Source organism: Anticarsia gemmatalis, chromosome Z, assembly GCF_050436995.1.
Source record: "Anticarsia gemmatalis isolate Benzon Research Colony breed Stoneville strain chromosome Z, ilAntGemm2 primary, whole genome shotgun sequence".
Classification (NCBI taxonomy): domain Eukaryota; kingdom Metazoa; phylum Arthropoda; class Insecta; order Lepidoptera; family Erebidae; genus Anticarsia; species Anticarsia gemmatalis.
Genome location: NC_134776.1, coordinates 8,639,864 through 8,666,538, shown reverse-complemented (window position 1 = coordinate 8,666,538; position 26,675 = coordinate 8,639,864). Strand labels below are relative to the sequence as shown.

General features: G+C 36.9%; 1 protein-coding gene across 1 annotated transcript; it reads right to left on the bottom strand.

Moving 5' to 3' along the window:
- Positions 1 to 94: 94 nt before the first annotated feature.
- On the bottom strand, positions 95 to 25,575 carry sca (scabrous). The gene is made up of 6 exons (XM_076135080.1): positions 25,334 to 25,575; positions 15,833 to 15,998; positions 15,278 to 15,445; positions 3,298 to 3,753; positions 2,842 to 3,042; positions 95 to 2,368 (listed from the first exon to the last, which is right to left on the bottom strand). The coding sequence occupies exons 1-6, from the start codon at positions 25,504 to 25,506 to the stop codon at positions 1,652 to 1,654; spliced, it is 1,881 nt and encodes a 626-aa protein (XP_075991195.1). The 5' UTR covers positions 25,507 to 25,575; the 3' UTR covers positions 95 to 1,651.
- Between the last annotated feature and the right edge of the window lie 1,100 nt (positions 25,576 to 26,675).

Genomic DNA, 26,675 nt, shown 5'->3' with positions numbered 1-26,675 from the left:
CAGGTTATATAGGTCGATAGTAGAATAGATTCGATTCATGTCTGTTTAATGGGCTATACAATAAAACACCAATAATTTTATTTTATTCCTTTATTTGGTTTAAATGTGATTGGTAAGTAGGTAGATTGTTTAAAAGAGTTACAATGGAGAATCATCCCATAACGGGGTATACAGATTAATTTGATTACATGCTTATATCTAATACGATTATATAGTTTACTATCTTGATTACATGAGATATTGTTTACAAATGTTTGGACTCAATGTAGTGACAGCTTTTTCATTCTTTTATTATATCAACAAACTTGGTTCGATATTAATTTACCTACTTAAACCATAAACCCAATGTAAATGTGTCTGCATTCAATGACAGGCAAATAAATATATATTTAGAAAAAAAATCAATTTTTGATCATATCTTAAGAAAACTATCATAATTGTAATAAATAATGTCCAATAAACACTTATTTTGAAGTGGCCTGAAATGTACGATTCATACAATTTTATAAATTATCATTGAATGCAGGCTCATCCTCATTTCGTTGGGTACAAAACATATTTTTTCAACAAAAAATACGGCGGAGACACGTCATGTGCGAAGTGTCTCAGATTGTTAAACGTTTTAATTAAACAGCCCATTTACTTATTTAATTGTTAGCAACCTCCAACATCCACCAACATCCTTCAATAAGGACAGTCTTTTGTCGAGAATAGAGAAAACATACATTTTCTCGAAAACCTAGTAAAACTATTTTTTCAAATTATAATGCAATAAATTAATATAAAATATATTTTAATACACGATTTTCCAAAGCCTATCATCTATAGTCGTATGCACGTTGCATAGAGCACAGATATTCAGTTCTCGTTCCTTGCTCGGTGTGCCACAAGGCCCACAAGTAGCCGACAGCATCTGATGCTGCTACCGAATGGTTATTACTACAATCTAATATCTTAAATAATTAATTATCATTTACATTTACTTGACTAAACTGGCGTGCATTCGAAACAAATATGGCATCTTTTGCCTACTCGAAATTAATATTTACATGAACTTACCTTTAACATGAAACAATAAAATCAATTATCAATTACATAAATATTCGAAGCATCTGATTGAAACAGGTGCTTCTAGTGTTCGAGACATCGGCATCGACTGCTTTCAGCATGTTGCTAGTGTCGCCTGTCATATACAATATACATTCTAACGGGAACAGGTTTCGCGATGTGTGTTCAACACAAGACTCATTTTTACACTTTCATTCATATTAATTACTTACAAGTATCCCGTACATGTTATTATTAATACATGAACGACGTCAGGAGATACATTGCAGTTATACATTCTTAAAACAATTTACACTTACATCAATAAAATTAAATTAATAAACCTAAAACGATTTCAGTGATTTTATTATACGAAGTTGTACAAAAGAAACTTCAAACCAGTTTTGTATTTCATTTAGTTAAGTAATACTGTCCATGAACCTTACGGTTTATCTAACATTAAACGTCGACAGATATCCCATGTAGTCGACTAAAGTAATCATTTCTTATAGTGATATCTTTGGTATAATTAAAATTGGAAACAACGTTTAGTATATGGGTCGTCGCGTTGATAATATACGATTATAATTTGGTTTTTAAAAATTTAAGAGCATCCAGGTCTGCGGTACATACGCATCTCGCTGGTGGCGACGGCGATCCATTCGTTGCGAGCGGCGTCGAACCAGGTCAGGCCGAGAGTGTACTTGCCGTTGATGTTCACGTGCTGGCAGTGGGAGAACCACCAGCCGCCCTCGTAGTTTCCGGCGCAGTGCGTGTTGGAGATGTCACGATCGCGGTCGATAGCCGAGAACTCCATGTGGTTTTGATACTCAAATGCATCGCTCGCGTTTCCTTTGAACCCGTTAACTTCCAATACGTATCCAGAGTCGGCATTTCCGATAAAGAACTGCTCGTACTGTGCGTACCACTGCCCACCATAGATGTCGGTCATGTCGATCCTCATGGACGAGCAGTTGTCGGCGGTCAGCAGGTGCATAGATTCGAGGCCAAGCCAGTATTCGGAAGCTGGGTCGCCGAAACCATGCACGTATTCATTGAATTTACGGTTGAACTCTACGGAGCCGTTGTAGCGACGCTGAATGAGGGTACTGCCATTATTGCACCATGTGTCAAAAGGAGCACGTCCAGGGTGAATCAGGTAAACGCCTGCGGGGCCTGAGATGCTGGAGCACTCCCTAGGAAGTTGGTTTACAAGGTCTTCGTACTCACGCTCTACAGGCTGCAGTTCTTTCACTTCCCCCATTAATTCAGGAAGAGGTATGGTCTCCGTCTGATTAACGTCGTGGGTGTTAGCCTCACTCTGTAACAAAACAAATAGTTGTAGGTATTTTCAACCCTATGTGCCAACTTATTAGCACAGTTTCGATTAATGTAGATTGAGTAAGCATTGCAAATGCATCTGATTTAAACACCAGCAGAGCTAGTGCACTGTCAAAATAAATACAGATCGACCCACTGCGCTGTGACATTTCATCTCAATAGGATTTGAACCGGGCTGAGTGCATTTTCCGATACATTAACAGGTGTATTAGTACAACGTGACGTTGATGTTGATTATATTATTGGCACATTCGTTAGCGAGGGGGTCCGTGATGCCGAACGGCTAATTACCCAATGTGATTATTCTCACTGCTCTTGTTTTAAAGTTAGAAACATAAACTACTCTTCCGAAATACGTAATGATATATAGTCACAATGTAACATTGTAAATATGTTAGTTTTTTCTTGACTTGTAAGTAAAGCAAACAATGGTTACGATGATTGTAAAATTACCTTCAAGATGTGGTCATTGAGGCGGTAGAAGTGTTGGCGGGAGCGAGCCTCGAGGTCGTGCACCGAGTCGTTGATCTTGTTCATGGTGAGACGGTCGAGCTCGGCGCGGTCGATGGCGTTGCTAACGCTCACGGCAATCGCCTTCACTGACTGCCGGAGGTTCTCCTGGTCCTCCTTCAGGTACGATGCCTGAGCGTTCAGCTAAACAACAAATACCTTTATTAATTTTTGTCGATTATTTCAATGAGTCATTAATTTAAATTAGACCACGTTTAACTTTAATCTGTTCTTAATATTATCTGAGTGTAAAATTTGCAGTAATATGTCAATCGACCAGTTCTGTGGCGATAAATTTGAACAATTAAATTAGAGTCCTCGAGTAAATATGTCGCAACATATATTATGTCCTACTCGTGTTCAGGAGGTTTATAAATAAGTAAATAACAATTGACTCACTTGCGCAAAATTGACGTCGAGTTTGGAAATCTCCTTCCTAAATTCAGGGATGGTCTTATCGGCTTTGTTTTCAATGCTTTCGACGTCTTCGCGCAGCTCCAGAATTGAGGTATGAACTTTGTCAAAATCAGACAATTTAAGTGACGTATTTTTCAGTTCATCACGGATCACTTTGGTCTCCAGATCCAGAAAGTCTACTTTGGCCGATAACAGATTCCAGTTAGGTTCTTCAAAACGGTCCAGGCGGCGTTGCACGTCCAAAATTTGAGTCTGGAGACTCTGCTGGTACTCATCGAGTTGGTCTTGGCTCCGCGCAAGTCGCGAGATCTGTGCGTGAACCATCTTGTTATGACGGTATCGGTGATTATGTTCCGGCTTCAGTTCCCCCGCTCGTAATTCATGAGGCTCAAGCACATCGTTCGCTGAATTCATGGCCTCAACCTGCTTCGTTTTCACCTGCAACAACGTAGTTATATCGTGATATGCTGTTATTAGATCATAATAGATAAACAATCACGTAAATTGTTGTACACGTTTATTGTTCAGTTTAAATTCAGTGTTTATCCCGCGTAATTGAGATAACGTTTGTATTATAGGTATTATAGTCAGTTGAATGGTAAACGCGCGCGCCAGTAGGTGCATCCACAGAAAGAGCGATATAACTTTATAACGGAAAAAATATAGGTATTGTATCTGTAGTATATAGTCTCACCGCTATTCGTGCGACGCAGGGTAACATTTAAGGTTTTCAGCTTGAATGACAGAAAGAAAGAGAGCCGCGATGTATGATTTTCGTTAGTTGGTAGACGTAGACAGAATACAAACAAACACCGATTGCGAGCGTTCTTCAGCAGCGTAAGGCACAAAGCCTCGCACAGGAGCAAAACTCATTGACTGCACCGGTGTTTGCGTGCCACATAGCCCACACTACGGTGGGTTTTAATACGAGTACAAAGAGTGTCAGCGGTCGGTCTTCCCAAGATTGCAATAAAAATACGTATTACAATACATGCCCCGGCTAAGCTGGCCAGAGCTGAATATAGTTGCAATATTGAATTATGAAACAATTATTGGATTTACCGAATCCATTGTGACCGAGCGTGTTGCATTGGAACTAAATTTGCAATATTAAACACGATATGTTATGAATTTTAAATATTTAGAGCCCGATATGTAACGGACTTCCGTTGCAAACGTATTCTCTTAGTTATAGTTAGGTAGCAGGTAGCAGTAAGAGTTATAGCTGAGTAATGTGATGATAACAAGGTTTTTACAACCGAGTTTAATACTCAGTTGTAAAAACCTTGTTATCAACACCTGTATGTTTATTAGGTTAATACAAAATGTGCGTGCCTATAGTTACGCCACGTAAGATGATAACACAAGCAGGCACAAACAGACAGATACTATTCATTACGTATTCTGTACGTCATGTGCGTCACAAATATTTATCTTACAATATTTCATCTCGTAATTCACTTTTCACCTTTAACAAAAACATGCATGAAAAATTCAGCAAGAACAGGTGAAATTGTAAAGGAGATGGAATGGGAGACAAAAATGGAGAGACAGAATGCTAATGAAGATTGTGACGGGTTGCGTTGCGACAACATAGCGAAGCGACGACGGGAATATTCATATCGTTCGACCAAGTTTTTTCTCACAGATTTCCCCGTGGCTCTTAAAGTTCAGCTCTTAGAGCCTATATTGTAGTTTCCACCACTCCGCTCCTCCGCACAAACGTACCTACTATTAGGCCTCGCTCGTAACGAAAGATTTCGCATGCAAACTTCACGAGAATATTCAAACTTCACGTAGACCGTACACAACTGGTGTGCCTCTTTAGCTTTTTGCTCTCTCTAATGTTTACCATCGTGCGAAAGAATAAGGTCATGAGTAAATGGTAGTGGTTTTGCGATAGCGCTGATTTTAAACCTCAATTCAGACATAAAATCTTTTCAAACTGAAATCCTCCTGACTCTTCACAATTTATTCGAGCCTTTCAGCGTGAGCATTTAATTTAGAATTTTGGTAGAGAATTGTTCTTTGTGAACTTGAGAGGAACGTGCTTGTATTAATTTGTTTTGTTCGTTTATTACAGCTTTCAGCTCTATCCTAAGTAGTTTCAGAGGTAAAGTATGCATATTTTCAAAAGTTTACTCACGAGTACATTATTATAAATTATATTGTGACCTCTCCATCACCTAACCACTAAATATTAACAACAAACTGACAAGCAGTTATAAAAAGAATTTAAAAAGCCTATGTCGGTGCCCAGGTCTTCAACTATCCTTATCTTAATATACATATAATGTGTACAGTGACTGTTATAATTTACCACTTTAAAAATGAATAGACCGATGTTATAATCAAATACTTATTTTAAATATTTAGGCAAAATAAATTCCGACTAAAATTTATGCTACTTCAGAATTCCTATAAGTTAAAACATATCGCTTAAAGTAAACGTACCTACAGATCTAGCTTTGAAAGAAACTACGTTTCATCTTTGCCCATCACAGAGATTTCCTCCATAGTAAAGTTTAAAATGTCCGCTAAAAATATATAATTTATTTCAAGATAAGTGATACAATATTAATTGAGTGGTGGTTAGCATCTGCTCAAAATCGGCATGTGTAATGATCGCAGAGAGCACAACTGGTTTGTCCCGGGAGGAGGGAGGGACCCCGGCCTTGCGTGTGTCCACTGCCGCCGATATTAAACACATGGCTTGTTTAATCAGGTACTATTTCGTTTGTTACGTGTCCAACATTTTCCTCTAGTTAATTTCGTTGAGAATTTCTAGACCACGTTGATTTCCTTAGGGATTGCCAAAGTTTTATTGCACGCCGCTGGTGAACGCTCCTTGTTTTTGGTTGATGACACGAGCTCAAGTTATGACAAGATGCCGTCGTTTTATGATTATAGCGGTTATTATTTTTTTATAAACACGGAAAATAGAGTATTCTCAAACCATTGGGTCAGTATGCCAAGGAATTGAGCAAGCGTTGCATTTAAAAACCTATGATAGTGGTTGCACACATAGAATTCCGCGGTAAAAAAACCTTATCAATTATCAAGGTATTTCAGGTACAAAATTTGAATAAATTGCGTTATTTTATTAAATGGTCGAACTTCTGTTTATTGTGTGTTTCATTTAACTCAATATATTGGAGCCTTAATTTATAATTCCTAAAGTATTGACTTAAATAATTGGTTCCGACTATTATGGAGAACAGCACATTGAAACATGTATGACACACACCTGGTGCGAGGCCGGTGCGACGCGGCCACGCGGCCACGCGGCCCACTGTCCGTGCGCCTGCGCCGGTGCTCAACCTATTTTGTATTTTGAGCACATTACGCGAAGCAGATGGACAAACCGATAATAACAAATTCAAAACGCCATATTAACCAGCTACATTATCAGTTGACTGCAGCAAGTCAAGCTAAAAAATACATATATCTCGAGATACCTACAAGTTTTCCTCTCTCACGGTGACAGTGAATACAACGAAAAATCATAATAAATGAATATACTCTTACTTTCTTAATATTTTTCTTAATAATTAATTAATCAATACCCTTGTTTCGGAAGTAACACTCAATTCATACAGAAAACCGATAAGTCACACCAATATTTACATTAGTATGTTTTAAAAGTTTTAGGAAAAACGCCCGCAGCAACGTGCCATGTGTTAATTTTAAGTTACATTTTTAGTCACCCAGCGGCAACGAGACAGTACGCTTCGTCACACCGGGACATACTAAGACACAGGAGAATGTTGCTCCATTCATAAGATTCGTGCGGATTTTCATTCACTGTATTCAAATATTGAAAGATCAGGAATCCATTTCTATATAGAAACAAATAAAACGGATGAATACTTTATGTACAAAGTGTTTGGAACGTATTCCACAAGGAATTGAATGTACTGTTTCTGCAGTCAACCCGTACATGTATAAATTGTAGGTATGTATTTACTTTTCATAACCGTTTAGACTGAACCACAATACCAAACAAGAGTATTTGTAAATAAACAAAAAATCGCTTTAAAAAAGTAATTAAAATAATTATTAGGATAGTTTCAGTTTAATGTAGAATTGGTTAAGTCGTTTAAGAGTTGTATTGGTTGGTTTACAATCGAGGTATATTCATAGAAAAATCCGATGAATTGAGAATCTCATCGTTATTTTAAGTCAGTTTAGAACCATATACATAATGTGAGCGGCTGCTTCTACAATCTGTGCATGTAAGTACGTGCACGTTTATTTGATTTTGCATTTACAACCGAATTATATAAGCTTGCTGCCTAATCTGATTTTCTAACAAACAATATGATAGAGCTTTACATTCCTATTTCCCTATTTACCGTTTTGAGTGAAACACAAAGCAAAGTAGATGATGAGTAAGTTGTATGAAACAATATGTAAGTAAATCGGTTAATTTAGAGAAAAAGGTGTTTCTATAGAAAAAACCGCATAAAAGTAATTATTATTTTGCCTCAATATGCTGGATTCGTGTTGCCACATCGTGCAAAGATTTGCGGTTAACGTAAAGTCTACACGTGACCTTGATTGATGTATAAATATTTGCTACCTGCCTTTTTACTTCGTATCATAACATCTTGAACCATGCGCTACGAACCAGTTAAGCATCGTCTTTTAAAAAAAAATGTTGTTACGAATTAAATAACCTCATGACATTTGTTAACAGTTATTTTGTAATCCTTTTAGAAATAGAACACTTTTTTTTTTTTTTTTTTTTTTTAATCAAATATTCCTCATGTTATCGGCTAGTAGTAGTTAGTCTTCATCCTAGGGTACGAAAGTTTAAACAAAGCGCTGTATGTTTCAAGATCGAGTTGGTATTACAGCGGAGTAAAACTGTCTCGAAGTGCCAAGTGTTACAATCCTATCATTATTCCGGTCCTGCAGCGAGCAGCTCCCGTAATAACACTAAATAGCTAGTTGACAATAACCTGATTATTCAAACGATTTAAGTATTCAGCTCAGCTCAAGTCTCCAAATTGGTCTTAACACGAACCATATTTACTATAGGTATTCATAGTTTACAAAAAGCTCTATCGCTGCTAATTTACAAGTTGGAAAGTAACTCACATAGTATTGACAAACGCTTGATTAATGGAACTTTATAAAAAATATATCATTGTAACAGTTTTCTTACAGTAGATTACTTAATCTCACTTGCCCTATAAACGTTTTGTGACAAGATGTAGCGGCGAGCGACAATCAGGCACGGCAATAACTGTGATCGTAAAACTCCTAAGTTTTTCGCTTCGCAATCACAGCTTGTTAATATGAGCCCTTCTGTAAGATAACTAAGAGCATAAAACATTATGACTTGTTGGAAAAACATAATTATCGTTTACAATACAATAGCAATAAAGTAGTGATTAACTTGATGATTTGTTTGTTGCCGTCCGCCGGATGCACATTATTGCGCATCACTTCTTTATAAAAAACATTCTCCTCTAGGTATATTAGATCAACTTTTACCTTCACTGTAAAACCTTATTTATCGACGGAGGCCAATCGTAAAACCAGGCTAATATAAAATATTTTAACGTAATAAAAACCATGTGTTAAAATTACTTAGAACGGAAAGGTATTTTAAGCTTAGTCAAATTACAACCTTGACGAAACCAAAACTCCTCAAATGATATTTAATCTTCGAAAACAACTATGTGTTAAATATCTTAATAATGTATTGAATAAGTAAGAAAATGCAATCTGGATCTCGTATAATATTTATGTCATTGATTCATAAAGTATTCTACTTGAAATCAGGTGGGTAACGTGTTTACGTATAAAATCGTTGACTTAACTAATTACTCGGGGAGATAAAATTTCAAGTGAGTGTCGTGTGAGGTCTGTGCACTTTTTACTTTCAATAGCCGGCTGGCAGTGGCGGGCAGAGGCGGGCAGAGGCGGCCAGTGGCGTACTGGGCCGGCTTCCCACAGTCATTGCAGACTTACTTCTCACGCACAAACCAAATGAGGTGAACCAAATCATTTTAACATATTTTAGTAACATTTAACGCCCATGAACACAAAACTTCGTGGAAATATTTAGTTTTATCAGGGTTCGTGGTATCATTCTATAATAAAGTTGACTTTTGTATGGATGTGTGAATATTTGCCACTGTTTTTCCTGGTTTATTTGGTTTACGCGGAAACAATCGTAGCGTGATTGTTTGACTTCACAATCGTTGATAAATAAAATTGAATATTCGCGCTTGTAACTTTATGTAATAAATCTCATTTGAATATAAAATATATTTTACAGGCCTCTACAGTCAGGGTTGACATTTAATATTATAAACTTGTAGTTATAATTCCAATAGAAAATGTGAGGAGTTCCTTTATCATCTTAATATGAGACAAAATCTTTAAATTCTGGATCATTTCCAAAGTCACACAGAAAATATCCTACGTTCGTATGTAAAATTTCACGTAGTTAACACTTATCACCCAGCATGAAAATATAAATGAGTAGGTACTTTCGAAGGTATGTGCACATTACTTACAGAAACAAAGACTTCAGAGTCCTTTAAATCATTGTCTATTGTAATGAATGTTCCGCATGATCTTTGATCAGCTCAAAATTAAAAAGACTATATCTACTTTGCGTCGTATTTCTTGAAAAGACCGTATATAATGGTCCTGTAGCTTGCCGAAAGCTTTCTTAAATTAAGATTTTCAATATATTTCAGTTCTGTATGGGAATGTTGTGCGTATTGAGAAACCGCTCGCTCGGCGGCGGTCCTTTGTCGCCGGCGTGTCATTGTGGTGCAGGGCCGCGGTGCCGCACCGTGTCGCGCCGGGCCGCTCTGTCGCCGCGCCCTCAACGGAAAACGGCGCAATGTGCTCCTTGGCCCATTCACAAGACACATTTTTTTTGCAATCACTTCGCAGAATTTTGCCTCAACTGACGATATAAGTACGTATTACTACATTTTTGTCCACGGCCTCTTTGTTCATCACACAAAAGCAGTGTTTTGCGAAAAACGGCCTGACTATGAAATGAGTCGCTGAGTATTGGCTAGTATTTCGATATTAAATCTCGTTTGTGAAATATTTTGAACGAAAACTATGTTAATATTACGAGTAAAGAATTTTAACTGTTTCAGAAGCTAAATTAATTGTTGTTGAAATATCGATACGAACTCGTCATACATATAAAAATAATTGAAAGCAGAATAGTAGCGATGAATGGCCACGTTTGCACCTGGTAATGAGACATGTTTCAAGGTTAAAGCTCACGACGGGAACTTCGCACGAAATCGGATAATTTTCTTTCTCTACCAATAACATAAACCCTTTTCTACATTCATGTTTCTATTTTGTTACTTGTGTACCTTTACATAATTTTGTCCCTTCAGAATTATTTAAAAATTTAATATAACCTAAAGTTTGCGACGGGCCTACTCTGGGGCCGTGTATTTGGAGCAAAAGACATTTACCTGCCTGTAAATTATTAAATTCGCGCGACGTATAGATACATACATTGTACCCCTGGTCCGCCGCTACACCGACGTTATGGGAGATTTTGTAAGTATCACATAAAACACCGCATAATATTTTATCCGATATCGTCCTCTGAATAATAAATCCGTATTTTTTTGTGTTTGTCACAAGCTCACACAAAGCTTGTGTTGTTGTTTTATCTATCAAATTACAGTGTGGTGCACACGACTAATGCATTTAATTTTGCCTTTGCAGTGCACGACGTGATACACATACGTATTGCTCGACTGATTGAAGCTAAAATTTTATCAGCCAACCTCGTAAAACCACCTCGTGACTGTCACTCGGGACACAGATTGGCTCACTATTCGTTTTTCCAAAATATCGTTACGTCATTTAAATTTCAATAAGCGGAATTAACTCTGCGCACTATTACTTCAATTTCAAATAATTATCGGTTTTGGATGATTTGATCTACGTTTCGATAACGAACTTCTTTGTTCGCAAGGTTCAGCAGTTATGTCGTTATGTTGTTAATCCTATTTTATTTTTCTACTTTTGGTCACTAGCCTTCAGACTGGGGTTTAATAAGGTTTACCCTCGATGTTCGTCAAGCCTAGCGGGGTTCTATTCATTTACGTTTTGTGTCTACGCAACAGAATAAACGTACGTTAAAATAATACATATTTATTTTTTTCATATTCATACTATCAAATATTGTTGTTTACTAGTCATACGTACTACTGCTTTAATTTCGTTTTATTACACGATATAAATAATATAAATTATTATCTATTAATGCAAATATTTAACCAAATTTAACTTTTCTTAATTTAAGTTACTCTGATTAGGTTCTAAAATAAATAATTATTTGGTAAAACTTAATAAAGTTTATAAACAGACTGGAATATCGATGTGTTTCGGGAGAATTGTATTAACAAAACTTACTCTCACCCTCTGGGGAGGTTTTATTCGTGAAGTTGAAGACCTCGCCTCTATTGAAAGTTACGCTATTTCGTCGATAAACCGATAGGGCTGAAAAGTTCAGTATTTATGTAGATATCCGCCGAAGATCTTGGGTATGATAATTAAAATAAATACTAGCGATGGTAGCTCACCTTCGTCAAGGTCTCATGAGTGTCGTATTATTATTTTTATTGATATAAAAAGCTATAATAAAAACTATAGGTTGTGTGATACGTTCAGTGAGTATACGAACTTTGCTACGCTAGGATAATTCTCAAAGATTTTTTTCAAGTAAAGCATATCGACCGGTAAATGGTGGGTGCAACGGTCGCCGGGTGGCGGTTACAATCACCGACCGTGAACACTGGACATGGCTTACCACCTGTTATTACAGACCACAAGCTAAAAACGACTTTATCTCAACGCCGCATGGTCACTTTGAATTTAATATGTATCACGATTTAATTAACCCAACAGTTACTACGTTATTTAAAAAATAAATTGCGGAGACCATCTTAAGGGCTAAAAGTACCTCCTTAATATCTCAGTAGAGCTATGTACTTAGTATATGTATAAGTAATTTCTTTCTCCGCACGTTCACAAGATACTATGCCAAAAATATGCATATTTCATCAGACTCCATATTGAAAGTAAACTAGAAAATAGATTCACACATAAAGGAGTGCAGAATGTTATTTGCATTCAAAATAGTGCACAGCGTTGGTTTCTAGGAGTTTCGCCCGGAAATGGAACAATCGGCCAAATCTTCGGCAGAAAAGGGGTTTTGTTCTGGACCCTACATTATACAACGTGCCGCTACAATGGCTTATTTCCTTCAACCTATGGGTAGGGTTAATAATCATGTAACAAACAAAAAATAACATTGTCGGCTAATTGGTTATACCTTAACCGACACTTAACCTTAACTGGATCGAGAATCAACATAGCCAGCGATAAATTTAGGGAAAAAAGCAAAATTATAATAACGTATACGAAAAATACAGTGAAGTCAGATATAAGCAGGTATGTAGGACAAAACATAGCCGAAGAGCTTATACTGTCTTCTGTCACTCCATATTAAGTTAGGCCTGTATTGTTCATATTCTTTCACGGCTGAACTTTAACTGGTTCGGATGATCTTTTTATATTGTCAAAGCAAAAAAATAGCTCGTTATGGTTTCTACTATCACAACATTTTGTTCCAATCCGAGCTGATTCCTTCACTTATCATAATCAGGTTTAAGTAACACATTTCTTAGTTTCATTCGTAAAATGTCTTGTATTTTACTTTTATGATGTGAAGATGATAAATCTACTGAGAAAGAAATAAAGAAACTGAAACTAATTAATAAATTAAGTCTGGGATGGGGTAAAAAGCGTCGTAAGACGAGCCCGCAGGAGCTTCGAGCTAGTTAGGTAATGTGATGCCGCCGCCGCCGTCAGGGAATACCACCGCGTCAATAAAAACTTCAGCATGTAGCTACAACAGCTGTCACCTTGTCACCTACAATGGCAAACATTCCTATTTTTGGTATCTAACCGATGAATACTTTTATATATATAAGATTTGTACTTTTGGCATTTATACGTCGTTTCCGACTTTGATAAAACAATAATCCAATCGGTTGGAATTCAAACAGTTTTGTTCGTTTTATATACTTCCTGTGCAGTGACGGCGAAATGTTTTTAAGTCTTTTACATAAATAAATATTGTCTTAAATTCGCAGTGATTAAACCGAGCAAGACGGTAGGTAGTGAGTTCTGTAACTCGTACGGTTACCTTATTTCCTCCCTGACGTTTCCACTTCACGCTTTTTCATTTCCGTCAGCGTCCACAATAAAACTGTGACGTAATCGGACTCCATTATTTTCTTCCTTTAATATTCAAAAGGCCTTTCTTTTATTTTCAGAGTGTCGAATAAGCCGCGTAACAAAAGATTTTTTCTGATAATTCAGTACTGTTAAGGTGCGAAAACAAATCCGGAATAAAATATTTAATGAATTCAAATTGGTTGTAGTAAACTTTATACTTGTTGCGAAAGGGAAGATACGATAAACAATTTGAGAAAGATCTGGGTATCCTTAGAAATGTAGACAAGAGATGGAACCGTGCGAAATGTATTAAAATGTGCCGACTGTTATACTAATAGGTACGAACAAGACCGACAATTTAATTACCAATACAGCTTGTGACGAATTTTAGTTAGACACCACTCTTGAGATCGCGTTAATGCAAGATTATTGTAAAGGGATTTTTAAATCTCTCTACGGATCCAAAAGTTACTTGATACTTGCATACTTTTAGTTTTAAAGCTGTATCTACTAGAAAGCTAATTAATTAAGGCACTTGATATAGTAGTATTTGTGTTTCCTAACGAATCAGATTACATCGTACCGAAGGACTTAGCAATTACGCAACGATACTTGTAGTCTCAGAATAAAACAACCAGGAGCAGTATATGAGTATACAAATGTCTGTCTATCTACTTTATTAGTAACGGCCTAAGAGGATCACAATATTGGTTTCAATATTATAAGAGTGAACAAACGGATTACATGATAATCAAAATTTTACGTGCATAATTAAAATCTGGATTATATTCTGCCGCAGCTAAAATATAGTGTTATATATATTTTATGACAGTCGTTGTGTGCAACTGAGCTTAAATTTGATGAGCCCCTATAGTTTTTGAGGCTTATGCATTTTCAGTTAATAATCCGGCAATAACTAACGAGCCTCATATATTTAATGAATGTGTCCAAATGGATTTGTAATTCTGCTTTTGTCGGTTGTCAATGTATGTACTTACAATAAATATGTCGATTTACGCATATTTCATATTGAATACGTACAATACATTTCGATATATTTACGTAGGGAATTTTCGCCTCGGGAATTTGCGAAAATATTTTAATGTTGTATTATTGCGTTGAAAGGGTGTTCATAAGTCAAACCGCAATTAAATGAGCCGTTATTGAATGTTTTCGTAAAAATTATCATCATAAAAGAACGTGAGCAGTAATCAGCATTTACAAACTTCGAAATCTCCACTAGTGTTATTACACAAGTCGAATTGTTGTTGTCATTCAATTTAAATAAGATGAAGCAGGTATGTAGGTGTTATTAGAACGTCTTTAATTGCACTACATATTTTTTTGACAATATAACCGCATTGTAATAAAAGCAGCAAACATCGATCAAACTTTTTTTCACACCATATACGAATTATCACGCAGAACAATGGGAATACCTCATACTTGTCAACATGCGATCTGTTACATGAATGATCGCTCGGTTTCCACTCGGCAAGTATTTTTATTGCGATCATATTTTAATCCCACGATGTCCTTAAACCTTAGCAATAAAAACTTTAGTTCATTCCTAAACTACTAATTTATTATCAGGTGAATTGCCACTGAGAATATGCAGATATTGCACCTGGAATCATAATAATATTCCCGATGGTCGTATGTAACGCGGAAGTTTCCTATAACATTTTAACATATGTATGAATAAACTTACCTCCTTAGACAGTTTTCCGTAGTGAGAGCGAAGTTCCGCCAGCATGGAGCGGAACTGTTGTCCCTCGTACTTGAGGCGGCCCACCTCGTTGTCCAGCTTGTCGATGCGCGTCTCCTGAGTGCGCGCGAGCTGCGCCAAGTCCGACGTCTCCATCAGAGCTTGTTTCAACTGCAAAAAATAAAAGTTGTCAACGAACGATATTGCATAACTTCGTTTATTATTAACCGAGCGTCGCCTTCACTATAATAAAATTGTGCTAATAAATTAGAAAAAGCTTGCAGCGAGGTAACGCAAGTTTTAATAAAGAATGTCGATACCGCTTCTCCTTCGGTATACGTGGCTTTATAATTAGTATTATATTAGCGACAGAGTGCTTTAAAAATACTTGAAATTGATCAAATTATTTTTCCGACGAAATTGACAATTTTCATTGTCGATTTTCTAAAACCGCTCCTCTAATGAGGGCAACGAGTGTCTGGAATACTTAAGTACTTTGAATGCTTTTCAGTGTCGGACTTTTAAATGTAATTGTTGAACTGGCAGTGGGGAATTTACCTCGTTCCTAATGGTGTGCAGCTGCCGGAGCAGTACCGAGTTGTTGACGCTCTCGGAGAGCTCCCTCATCTCGACGCGCAGCTCCTCCATGGAGCGCTTGGCCCACTGCAGGGTCGCTTGCTCGTTTCTGTCGCGGTTGCCGGGTGCGTGGATGGCGGCCACTTGCCTGTTGGACAACAACTTACTATTAATAAATACGACAATACAGGTGTTTTGCCACGCTATTCAACAAGACGGTTTTAATTTAGACCCATAGTGTATCCTTAAATTCTTTACTTTTATCCAGATGGCTTTAAAATGAGCATTTTGTACTATGTCAGTTTCATGTAAAAACTTGGAAACTCGTTAGTACCTACTACATCAACCGTTTAGATTGAAACGTTTAATTCCCATGGAGGCCGTTGTTGAGCGTCGTTTCGAATACATGTTTATACAAGCGTGTCACACACGCGGTGCGCGGTGCGCGGGCGCAGGATGCAATGTTATGCAAGAGCGACGACCAGCGGCGTGTCGCCTGCTATGACCACCCTTCCGGTACTATTCACTAATTATTCATTATTTCCATCTGCATAATATGAACCACCTCGCCGTGTCTTCTATTACGACCATTACTCATAGTTTTGTATATAAGTAATTTTTACTTATAAATGTTACTTGCAGTCTTCCTTTCCTAGGGTCTTATTATTAAGTTACCTGTTTACACAAGTAAACCTATTAAAACTTTTTACTCTTAATTGACTCAAATATGCGCTATGTAATTATGTACCTAAGGGTTTTACGTAGAATTAGACTGAGTAAACAAATATAATTTTATCGATGTTTTATCGCCCTATTAGATACAGCGCCCGCCACCTCAAATATTGAATGTTTATTTAGACACCAAAGATAAGTTTCCTACTCCAAAATTGTAAGCAAATAAAAATTTATAATCTTACGATATCATACCCAAAAATTTAACAGGTGTTGACCATACATCTATGTAGGTAACTTTGATTATTTTTATTTAGATAGAATACGAAGCGACACGAGGTAAGTCAAATTAAAACGGCAAGGACTATTTATAATTGCAATACAAGAACCGCTTCGTGCACAAGGGTAGGCTTTTCTATTAACTTACGTAAGGAACAAAAGTGTAGCGGTGAAGACCCGAAACACAAATCCGTTTGCTTACTTTGACGCAGACCGCAAACCGAAATAGAATGGAATCCAATTAGCAGCAAGCAAAATAAGCTTTTTCCCGATAGAGTAAATCATTCTCAAAGCGAACTGATACTCACGTAATTATATTTTTTATTAAAGCTCGCTTCACTGTGTAAGCCCGAAGACATATTTATTAAACATAATACGAGCACGGTATTAATGAGGGTTGTTTGACAAAACTGATTTTTATTAAAGTATTGCATTACCTACGTATATTTAATATGCATCAAAGGGGTTTGTACAATATTATTATATGAAAGGAGCATTCTGGTGCTCAGGTTCTGAAAAGCAACAACTAGCAATCAACTAAGTCTCGCTTGATAATTATAAGTTGCGAGTTATGAGCAGATAAGCTAGATGCGGACTGTATAGTGAACGAGCATGATGTGGGGGCGACAAACACACGATAACGATGCTGGATATAAACTTTTCCTTGCAATACACGCTGTAAATTAGAGTTTCTGTAACAAGTTACTTACATGCATGTTATTGCATAACTTTCACGATATCCCTTGGAATATTCGCAACATCGACACAGAGCAATTAAATGTTGCAAACGATCGTAGCACCACTTCTCCCCGCTGTTTATAGTTTTCCAGTTTCCTTTTCATTGAACTAACTTTGTTACAAGGAAACGTATTTAAACTGTTTGTCGTTTAAACTCATGAACGCAAAGCTCAATTTATGAAGGTTGTTTGCAAATTTAAGTAGTGATTTCAATTGAATGTAACTGAGAACCTACAATTGTAATGTGAATGGTAATGATGGAAAATGTATTTTTTTATTTGATTTATTATAAGTATTAGGAGTAAACTGGAAGTTTATGTGATAATACAGATTTTCGAGTAGTTTACTTAACCGAGGTCAATGTGTAAAAAAATTGAATATTTGACATTAAGTTAGTGAAGCACTCGTTTTGGCTTATGCAATGGCGTCAATTCGTTACTTCTTCGAGACATTAAAAGATATTGTAATACAGCACTTTTTTATGACGGCAATAATCTCCAAACGCGGAGGATGGAGAGCAGCATTTCGGCGGCATTATTAAAATTAACAATTTGGGCGAACGCTGAATTGCTTTTTTTCAGAGAAGTTTAAATGTAAATTAAATTTTATTGGACTTCGGTTTTGGGTAAAAGCGAATAATAACGCGGGAGTGTGCCATTTGAGGTCGCACGGCGAGCGCCCATTTCTTATAGATTTATGACACTTTATATACAGTCCTTAAAATATTTTATATTTCCTAAGTGGTCCTAAATCTTGCCGCAGCACTAAGGTTTATTAGTATCACAATTCGTGTGTGTACAATACCGCCTATTCAATCTAATTTCGTTGAAATGCAAAGCTACGACTTACAGCCGGCAGACATTTTTTATGAGATTGAGCGTAAGTCCAATTAACAAAAGCCTATGGCAGCAGGCTCCAAAAAAAAAGCTTTACAAAACTTTCGTCGAGCCGGCAGATGCACCTTCAGTGCCATGTGCTCGTGGACGGTGTTAGAAAAAAATCGATGGAACGTCGACCGTATAACAAAGCATAGGTAAACGGTGATAAGTATCATCTTCTTATAAAAAAGGTCCCAAATTGGGGGTTCGTAACGACTGGCAATTCGATTCTTATTTCAATGGAGTGGAGGTCTCTTGGACCGAGTTAAAACAACTGTAAGTTGGCCAAATGCCGTTGGAACTGAATGACCGTCATTAGAAACAGCACCTGCCTTTTTAGAGATTAGATGTTGAATAATGTTGGGACCCTTGCACGCCGAACCAGAGGGACGGTCTATTACATTTTTATTTTACTGGTCTTCTTTTGTATTTTTGTTAAGATCTATAAGGACTTTATGAGTTTAAAAATACATATGTATTTGACACACATGCTACTGGACGCACCATGAAATGATTTTTTGACTGTGGTTAGCAAAAACTAATTTAAAAAAATATATGGATATCACAATTACAATAATAATTTAATGAGATACTATTAACAAAAGAAACGTATTTCAAGGAACATTAAAATTTGTATTAGTGACGTTATTTTTTTATATTTCAGGCGGTCGATGCGCACGCGCGGCATTTGCTGACTACCGGATGTGGGCTCAGAGCACTAGTTCCGGTCGGGATATAAATAAACATCCCATTACTGCCAGATGTTCACCCCCATGGCTGATGTTACGTTTATATACACGATACGCTCAATGGATTTGATTTCGGCCGTACACACAAGAGGCAGCAATCACAATCTTGTTTGAAAGAAACTACCGCTTGAAAATGTTGTTTTATTGAAATTTTGAAAAGGTCGTCACCTAACTGTACGGCAACAACAATGTTCTAAAACTTGTGACGCCCGATATTTTCTACAAAATGGCATGAGCGTCCGATATCAGCAAAACATGCCAATATTCAACGGACGAAGCTACTCGCAATGGTTCACAGCCTCTGCTAACTTAATTGGAAATATGATGTAATGGAAATGTCAAGCCTGAACAAGTTTAGTAGGTGGAAACTGTAACAAAAACGACGGAGGGAAGTTCTTTAGAACACTACCCTAGCCAAATAACAACCTGTACAAATATCATGTATAGCCACAGGCTTATTTACGTATGCAAATGATTACTGAACAATAAAGTAGAGAATTCGTAGACATACGTCGGAGAGAGATCTGGCACGTAACACGCACACATGTAAACAAGTTGTTATACGTCGCGGAGGCAATAACCACTGAAGTCGTGTTCGCGGTGCTTCCTTCCTCGTAAGGAAATAAAAGCCCGATGTCAGAAGCAATCGCTAAAGTACATTTTGCAGACGATTTCAACGAAATATGAACTTGTATACGAACATTTTACTTCCTGACTTCTGCAGAACGACTCTGTACGTGTCTGATTGGAAAGGTTTTTTTTTAAGCCACAGCTTTTAGAACTAATATATAGTAACATTTGCCGCCGATGAAAAGCTTTCAGGCTGAGTAGAGTGAGGACAGTCGCCCTGTAAATATACGCTACCTGTACACTACCGTGTGCTACTGTTCAGTGTACATTGACGCACAAGTACACTGGCGCTGGTTAATAACGACATTTGATACCCGGCAGGAGGCCGGCTGGTGTCTATTTGAGTAATCCCTTTACTAGTGACGGTGTGACGTTCAATGGATACAGAGCGATGTTGCTACATAATATGTTCGTCGAATCACTCCTCACTCACCGACAGGCTGGATTAATTAGACTGAGGCCAACCCACACAATACCTGTTACATATTCTTTAGATAAATAATATTGCTCATGTATTCCAACTCGAAATTGTGCCGGATGCGTTTGTGAACAGACCTTTAGGAGCAATTTTCTTATAGATCCCTAGTCAAAGCAAATACAAAGGATATCGTGTAACTCAAAGATAAATCACGTTCCGCGCAACGTCCAGTTGTAACTGTAGCATGGTTTATAGTTACTCTCAAATCGGAGAATATTATATTTTTGCAACATATTCTCTTTCCATGAACTGTTAGAGAGAGCCGCGCTACATGTTGTTTTACTGCAGTAATAAGCGATGGCCAATGTTCCGAGAACAAAGTTCGTTTAACGCTGTTTGAAAATTGTATCATCGTACTTTTATTCCTAAAACATTATGTTCTTAGAAAAATCTCATTTTCTGCGTACAAAAATTAATAACGTTGCTCTCACTTGTAGAAAATGCGTCTTTCAAAGCGCTTTTCAATAATAAGTCGTTTATTTGTCGTACTTTTATTATCAGCAAACAAAGCTACTCGATTGTACTTCTGCAAAGTTCTACGTTATAGTCAGTGATGCCATTGTACGGGTATTTCTTGCCAATTATCAGTTTAACATTCTGTTGTAGAAGTACTTGAACACGGAGCACCTCATCAAGTTAGAACTAATAGAAGACACTTAGTTCCGACATAATCTGTTCGTAATAGGATTTGTTGAGTTGTTTGCCGCTACTATAATAATAATGATTGAATGTAGCTCGTCAGTCGGTGTGAGCCGTCTTAACAGGCAATAAGCCACTTTGCCAACGTTTGGCTTATTACTAATTAATAGACAATTATCGTCACGTCCTGCGCAATTAACTATTTGTATTAGTAACCAAATGCATACATGAACTATAATTCGATTGATGTGATTATTATATTGGCTTTGTGTGCAAACTACTCACGTGTATCAATTAATGTATGCTGTAATTAATGTATGAATTAGTTTCGAAAGCTATTGGATCAACTGCCACCTCACTGATTCCTGTCTGTGTTGTCTGTGTTATATCTGGTGTGTGTGTTGCTGTGTTACGTTTGTATTGATATAGACTACGATCGATAGTACTCTTGCTTCAATTTATGAACTTCCTTATCTAGAATTTACATTATAGAAATCAGTTGCTATGTTATTAATCTCGTCTTCTTCTTATGTTAATCTTTCCTATCTTTTAATCTTAACTCTCTTTGTGAAACTAAACTGTAATTATTTCGTTTAATAAAAGAGGAACCGATAAAAACAAATTATTTACCTAATAATATTTAAAATGTAAAAATAATATAATAATATTTACATTCAATAAAATAACTATGTAAAATTCCGTATAAGTATAAACTTATTCGAGGAGACATGAAGCGCGCGGTTCCTTATAAGTAAACGTTGAAGTTCTCGTTGTAAAAATAAACCGGGTCTAAACAAAAATCGATGAGCAAAACTGATATCAACAGCTGGCGATGTTATATTTCAAGTATGCAAACAGGTACGTTTGCTTCTCAGATGCAAACTCATCTGGCACACGAGATGCCATTTTATACTCACACACACACACCTAAACACTGTCCATATACTAAACCTTATCAGAACTGAATAAAGTCTAAATTACCGCGGACCCTACCCAAGCACGGTCAAGAGCCACCACTTCTCGCCAGACGCAGGTGCTTTTCATAGATAGAGTTTAATTTACTGCCAATTATCTGTAACCAACATAAGGTATAACCAATCTCTTACCATTTGTAGAGATAGAAAAAATGTGTATGAATATCTTTAAGTATCTAAATGCAATTATATTAGTGTGCTCGAGGATTGGCGAGGCGCGTGGTCCTGTACAGTTGGCGGCGGTGACGCGAAATATGTCCTGGCACATTGTTTTATTTACTACAAATAAGATGCATGGACCAGGGTACCGCACCGTCTTTTATGAATTTAAATATAATGTGAGAAATCTACTATCTCAGGTTTCATAAATATGATAACTAAAAATCCTGTCTATCGCATATGCAATACGCAGCGGAAGTTGTGAGACAGCCCCTCGGTATGTAACTATTAGTTGTTTGTACTTTGGTTATACGGTTCTCGATAATTTCGCAAAAAATTTGCAATGGCGTAAGTTACCGTTGCTTATTTCACGTTACGTTTGAAAACATAATTTTTAAATAAGTTTTCAGGTAATCTTGAACTAAATCTTTAAAGATATATTGAAACCGCCCAGTTACTAACTAAGCGTCGAATTATCAATAAAATTAAATAATCTTGGTACTAATAACGGCAACAACCCCTTTGATTTAATTTCTTAAGAATTCAATTATTTGTAAATCAAGCAACACATGTCTTTCCTGGTACGGAAAAATGAAATCGGAATATTCTTTACACACCAGACATCTTTCAGTGATAGCAAGACGTAAAAAATAGAATTCGTTGGTGTGTACGCATTTTATTACGAACCCTCGAGCCTTAATTTCTCAGTAGCGTTCCGAGAAAGAAATAAAAACGACGATGTCTTTTATAAATCCCCCAGGGGAACACGGAGAGGAATAATCGTGTCGATCAGATGGCCTGGTTTGCGTCGAGAGGCCCTTGTTTCCCGGCGATCTCAAACCACTCGTGAGTTTACAAGTTTTATATTATGACACGTCTAGCGACACTTCAAAGCTCCAGGCATGAGCCATTACCGCTCCCGAGGACGACGAGCCTCCGTCCGCCACCTATTATAAAGGAAGCGCCGCCGCTGTCACGCCGCCGCCGCCCTGCAACCCCCGCACTAGTTCAACTATCTTTTAACTTGACACTTTTTCAACTTGTTAGTAGCCCACTGCATATTCTCTGACAGATACCATTACATGACATGAAAAGCTTCGACAGTCTCTAATAGTGTGTTGCAGTGAGTACCGAAATTATAAATGACATTTAAATAGTAATCTGTATGTACATTGACGGTACAGATATTGTACGTCAATGTCAATAATCGCGGGCTGTAGCCTGGGGCGGTTCCGTTCCCCGGCACGTGGCAGGCAGCTCATCAATTAATTCGCATTAATCATTAAGACATATTAATAACCCAAGCCTCTTTCGTTGTGAACTTGATTCTATGAGCGAATCGTTCGTACATATTAAGTAATAATTCATGTTCATGGTGTCAGTAGAATTATTATTATTAATGTTACATGACATTTTTGTTAAATCCGGTAGGCTCGAGAAAGCCAAGCTTTTAGAGAGCAATCGACAATTCTCTTTTTGACATAAAAAATACTCTCGACTCTTGACCTGTTTCTGAATCAAGAGTACTTTTTTGGAGATTGTTTTGTTTATCTTTTCAGTTAGTTGAGTATATTGGGTATTCATTCATTTCTGTTGAGTTATTATTTTTCGAAATTGCCGGTTTTAAATCTCATTTTGAAATAAGTAACGAATGAAATGTAGAGATAATCGTTTAGTGAGTTATTTATCTGGGCCGGCGCTTAAAATCTTCAATATAAATTCATTTTCATATATTCGGCCGAAAATATAATTATTTATTCAATTAAGGGTGTAAAACAAGACGATGGTGCGGGTCGTGAAGTGGATCGAACATTATTTTGCATGACTCGGTTGAATTATATATAGGACGATGTCACGTAGCAGTATCCGCCATTTATTTTGTATCACAAATGGCACACCTGCGCAAGCGATCCCGCACTTTTATCGCACACGTTGTCGACAGTCGTACAACGCGACCGACGCACACATTGCAGCTATTCATCATTCGAACATTTTCGCTTGTTCGGGTCGTCGGCACAAACTTCCTTACAATCTTTTCTGTCATTCATTCATGTTTTTTTAAATAGGACTGAATCTAAATTCTCTCGCAACTGATTGTTCTTTTTCCGGTTTAAGCATTTCATTGTTGTTAACGCTTGTATTAAATTCGTTCTTAGGTAAAGTCTAAGTACATTTATTTCAGTTGAACATAACCGCAAAGCGCTTAAATACACGCTGTTTTTATTTACTGAATAAAGCTCAAGTCAGTTGCGGCGTGTGGTATGTTGAGCTATGTTAAAACGTATCATATAAATTTACAATTATCATAACGTTTGAGTACAGAACATCCTGAGAGCAACTCATAAATTTTCGATTTCTCGGCGTTTGCCTTCGCGATTTCTTATTTTATTACTGCAGGGTACGGCCTCGCTTCATTTTTCATTAAACCGCAGAATTTTAGGTTCTTTTTATTTATAATCAATTTTTATGAATATTTCCGATAAAACGAATAAACTGATATAAAAGGTTTAGAATACGTATAACAAAACACCGAACAGGCTCATAAATAATGCATATATGGAGGACCCAATCACCGGCGATAACCAAAATCGTAAAGACGGAACATTGTGGGATGCTTCAACCTATTGCGAGGACCCTTCTGCAACTTACCCGAAATATAACAAACCTACATCCTTTGAATCACATTATCTTGTAAAACTATTCAAACATAACATCCCACATTTACAGCATTCAAAACAGAGAGTACAATAAACTAAAGATATTTTTTGTCAATCATTATTGTCTTCACCCAAATCTAATAAAGTATAAAAAATAGGAACATATCATTTCAGTACTTTCTAAAATAAATAATAAGTAATTAAGTCCGTATCTACCGAAAAAGTAAAGGATTTTAATACAATAATCAAATAATAATAAGTAAAAATCAAATATTAAAAAAAGCATCTTCGCTGATTTCAATGTCCGCAGCAGCACACGAAAGAAATTTAAATTATTTTAACGCAGAGCATAAATATTTCAGCTTAACTAACTTCTGTCTAATCTCAGTAAAATAGTAAGGTACGAATCGTGATAAATTAAAATTAATTAATTCCAAAATTAATTAAAATAGTTAACTCAACTGATTTTAAAAGCTCAGCGAACACTTCAAAACTAAGCAGTCAATATATAAACTGTATTCACGGAGAAGTTTCTGCAAGTGGAGGCTTCGGTTCGGTAAATTTCATTACCCAATTCGCAACAATCGGACCTTTACAACGTAATCAAATAAAAGCAAATTTTCCACTTACTTTAACTCCTCTAGTTCCGCTTTCAACTTATACATGTCGTTGCGGTGGAAGTTCTTCAGATGCTGAAGATCTTCCACCACGGCCTGCAGTCTCTCCTCTAGTCGTAGCTCATTGGCGCGCACAGCAGCGATAAAAACAATCATCAAGAGTCCACACTTTAAAAAGCACTTCATGTTTTCGCGATGCCGGTTCGTAAGTTAGGGGCGGTGTTCGCGAGTGGAGGCGGCGTGTTTCCCGCTCGGCGCTCCGTACAGGAATGAGCGGACTACCTCCGCTCCTCTGTATTATACAGCGCCAGGGTGCGTGAGGCGCAGATGCGTTCAACAGTTGTCCACACGCCTGGAGCCTTCCATTGCATATTGTTTTTTAAATATCTAAATCACTAATTACGTATAAAATTTCGTCCTCCCCTCTAAAACACATACTGGATAAATTATACATTTTGAAAATATTTCTGGGGCTTATAACACGATCCCGGCGATAGCTACGCTCAAAATATTATATTTGCACAGCTTTTCGTTTTCTGGTTCAACATAGTTCTGAAAAATAAACAGGTTAGGCACCTTTTAAGTCTTAATAAACTGACTTCACTCTTCTGAATCAATATTTAACACATTATTAAAGATATTTGAAAATCATCACAGATCAATTTATCTAATCTCATTTCAGGACTTATTTTCCTAACAAGTACAATCTGAACACTTTGTTATTGCACGTGTCTTTTGTAATTTTTCCCTTTAACCGGACTTTTAACTTATTGGTCAAAATTAAGAATTTAGTGCCATATCAACTTTTCAATGAACCAAAAAAGAAATAATTGTTGAAATGTTATGTTTAATAAGTGCTTATTAAGTTAGTTTACTCGCTCAGGTTTTGTTTGTCTTTGAAACATTAAATGGCACAACATTGTGGTACTAAAATATCAAGTTCAGTCTTTATTCTACTTAAGTTTAACACAAGCAGCTTTATGTAAGATTAAAAGCACCAAAATGAGGAAAGCAACAGAGTTGTGCAGCCATAACATGTACATACGTATGTAATGTGTACATAATAATATGTTAAGCCGTTGTCTTTTCCTTTGACGGTTATGTTTTGCCAAGCAAATCTTTTTAAGCACCTGTCATCAACATTTAATTGCTGAGTACATTTCTCTCTGATTCACGTAATGAAAACCACAAATGTTCGTCTTGTATTACGAGAAGCTGCTACGATAAGTTATTAAGGGGTAAAGCTGTGGCAAAATATGTTTGTCGGTTACTATGAAGTGCCGTTACGGCACGTGGGTTCCGGGGAACTGCCGGGGGACACTAGGTACCGCCTTGAGCCTTGTATCAGGCTTAAT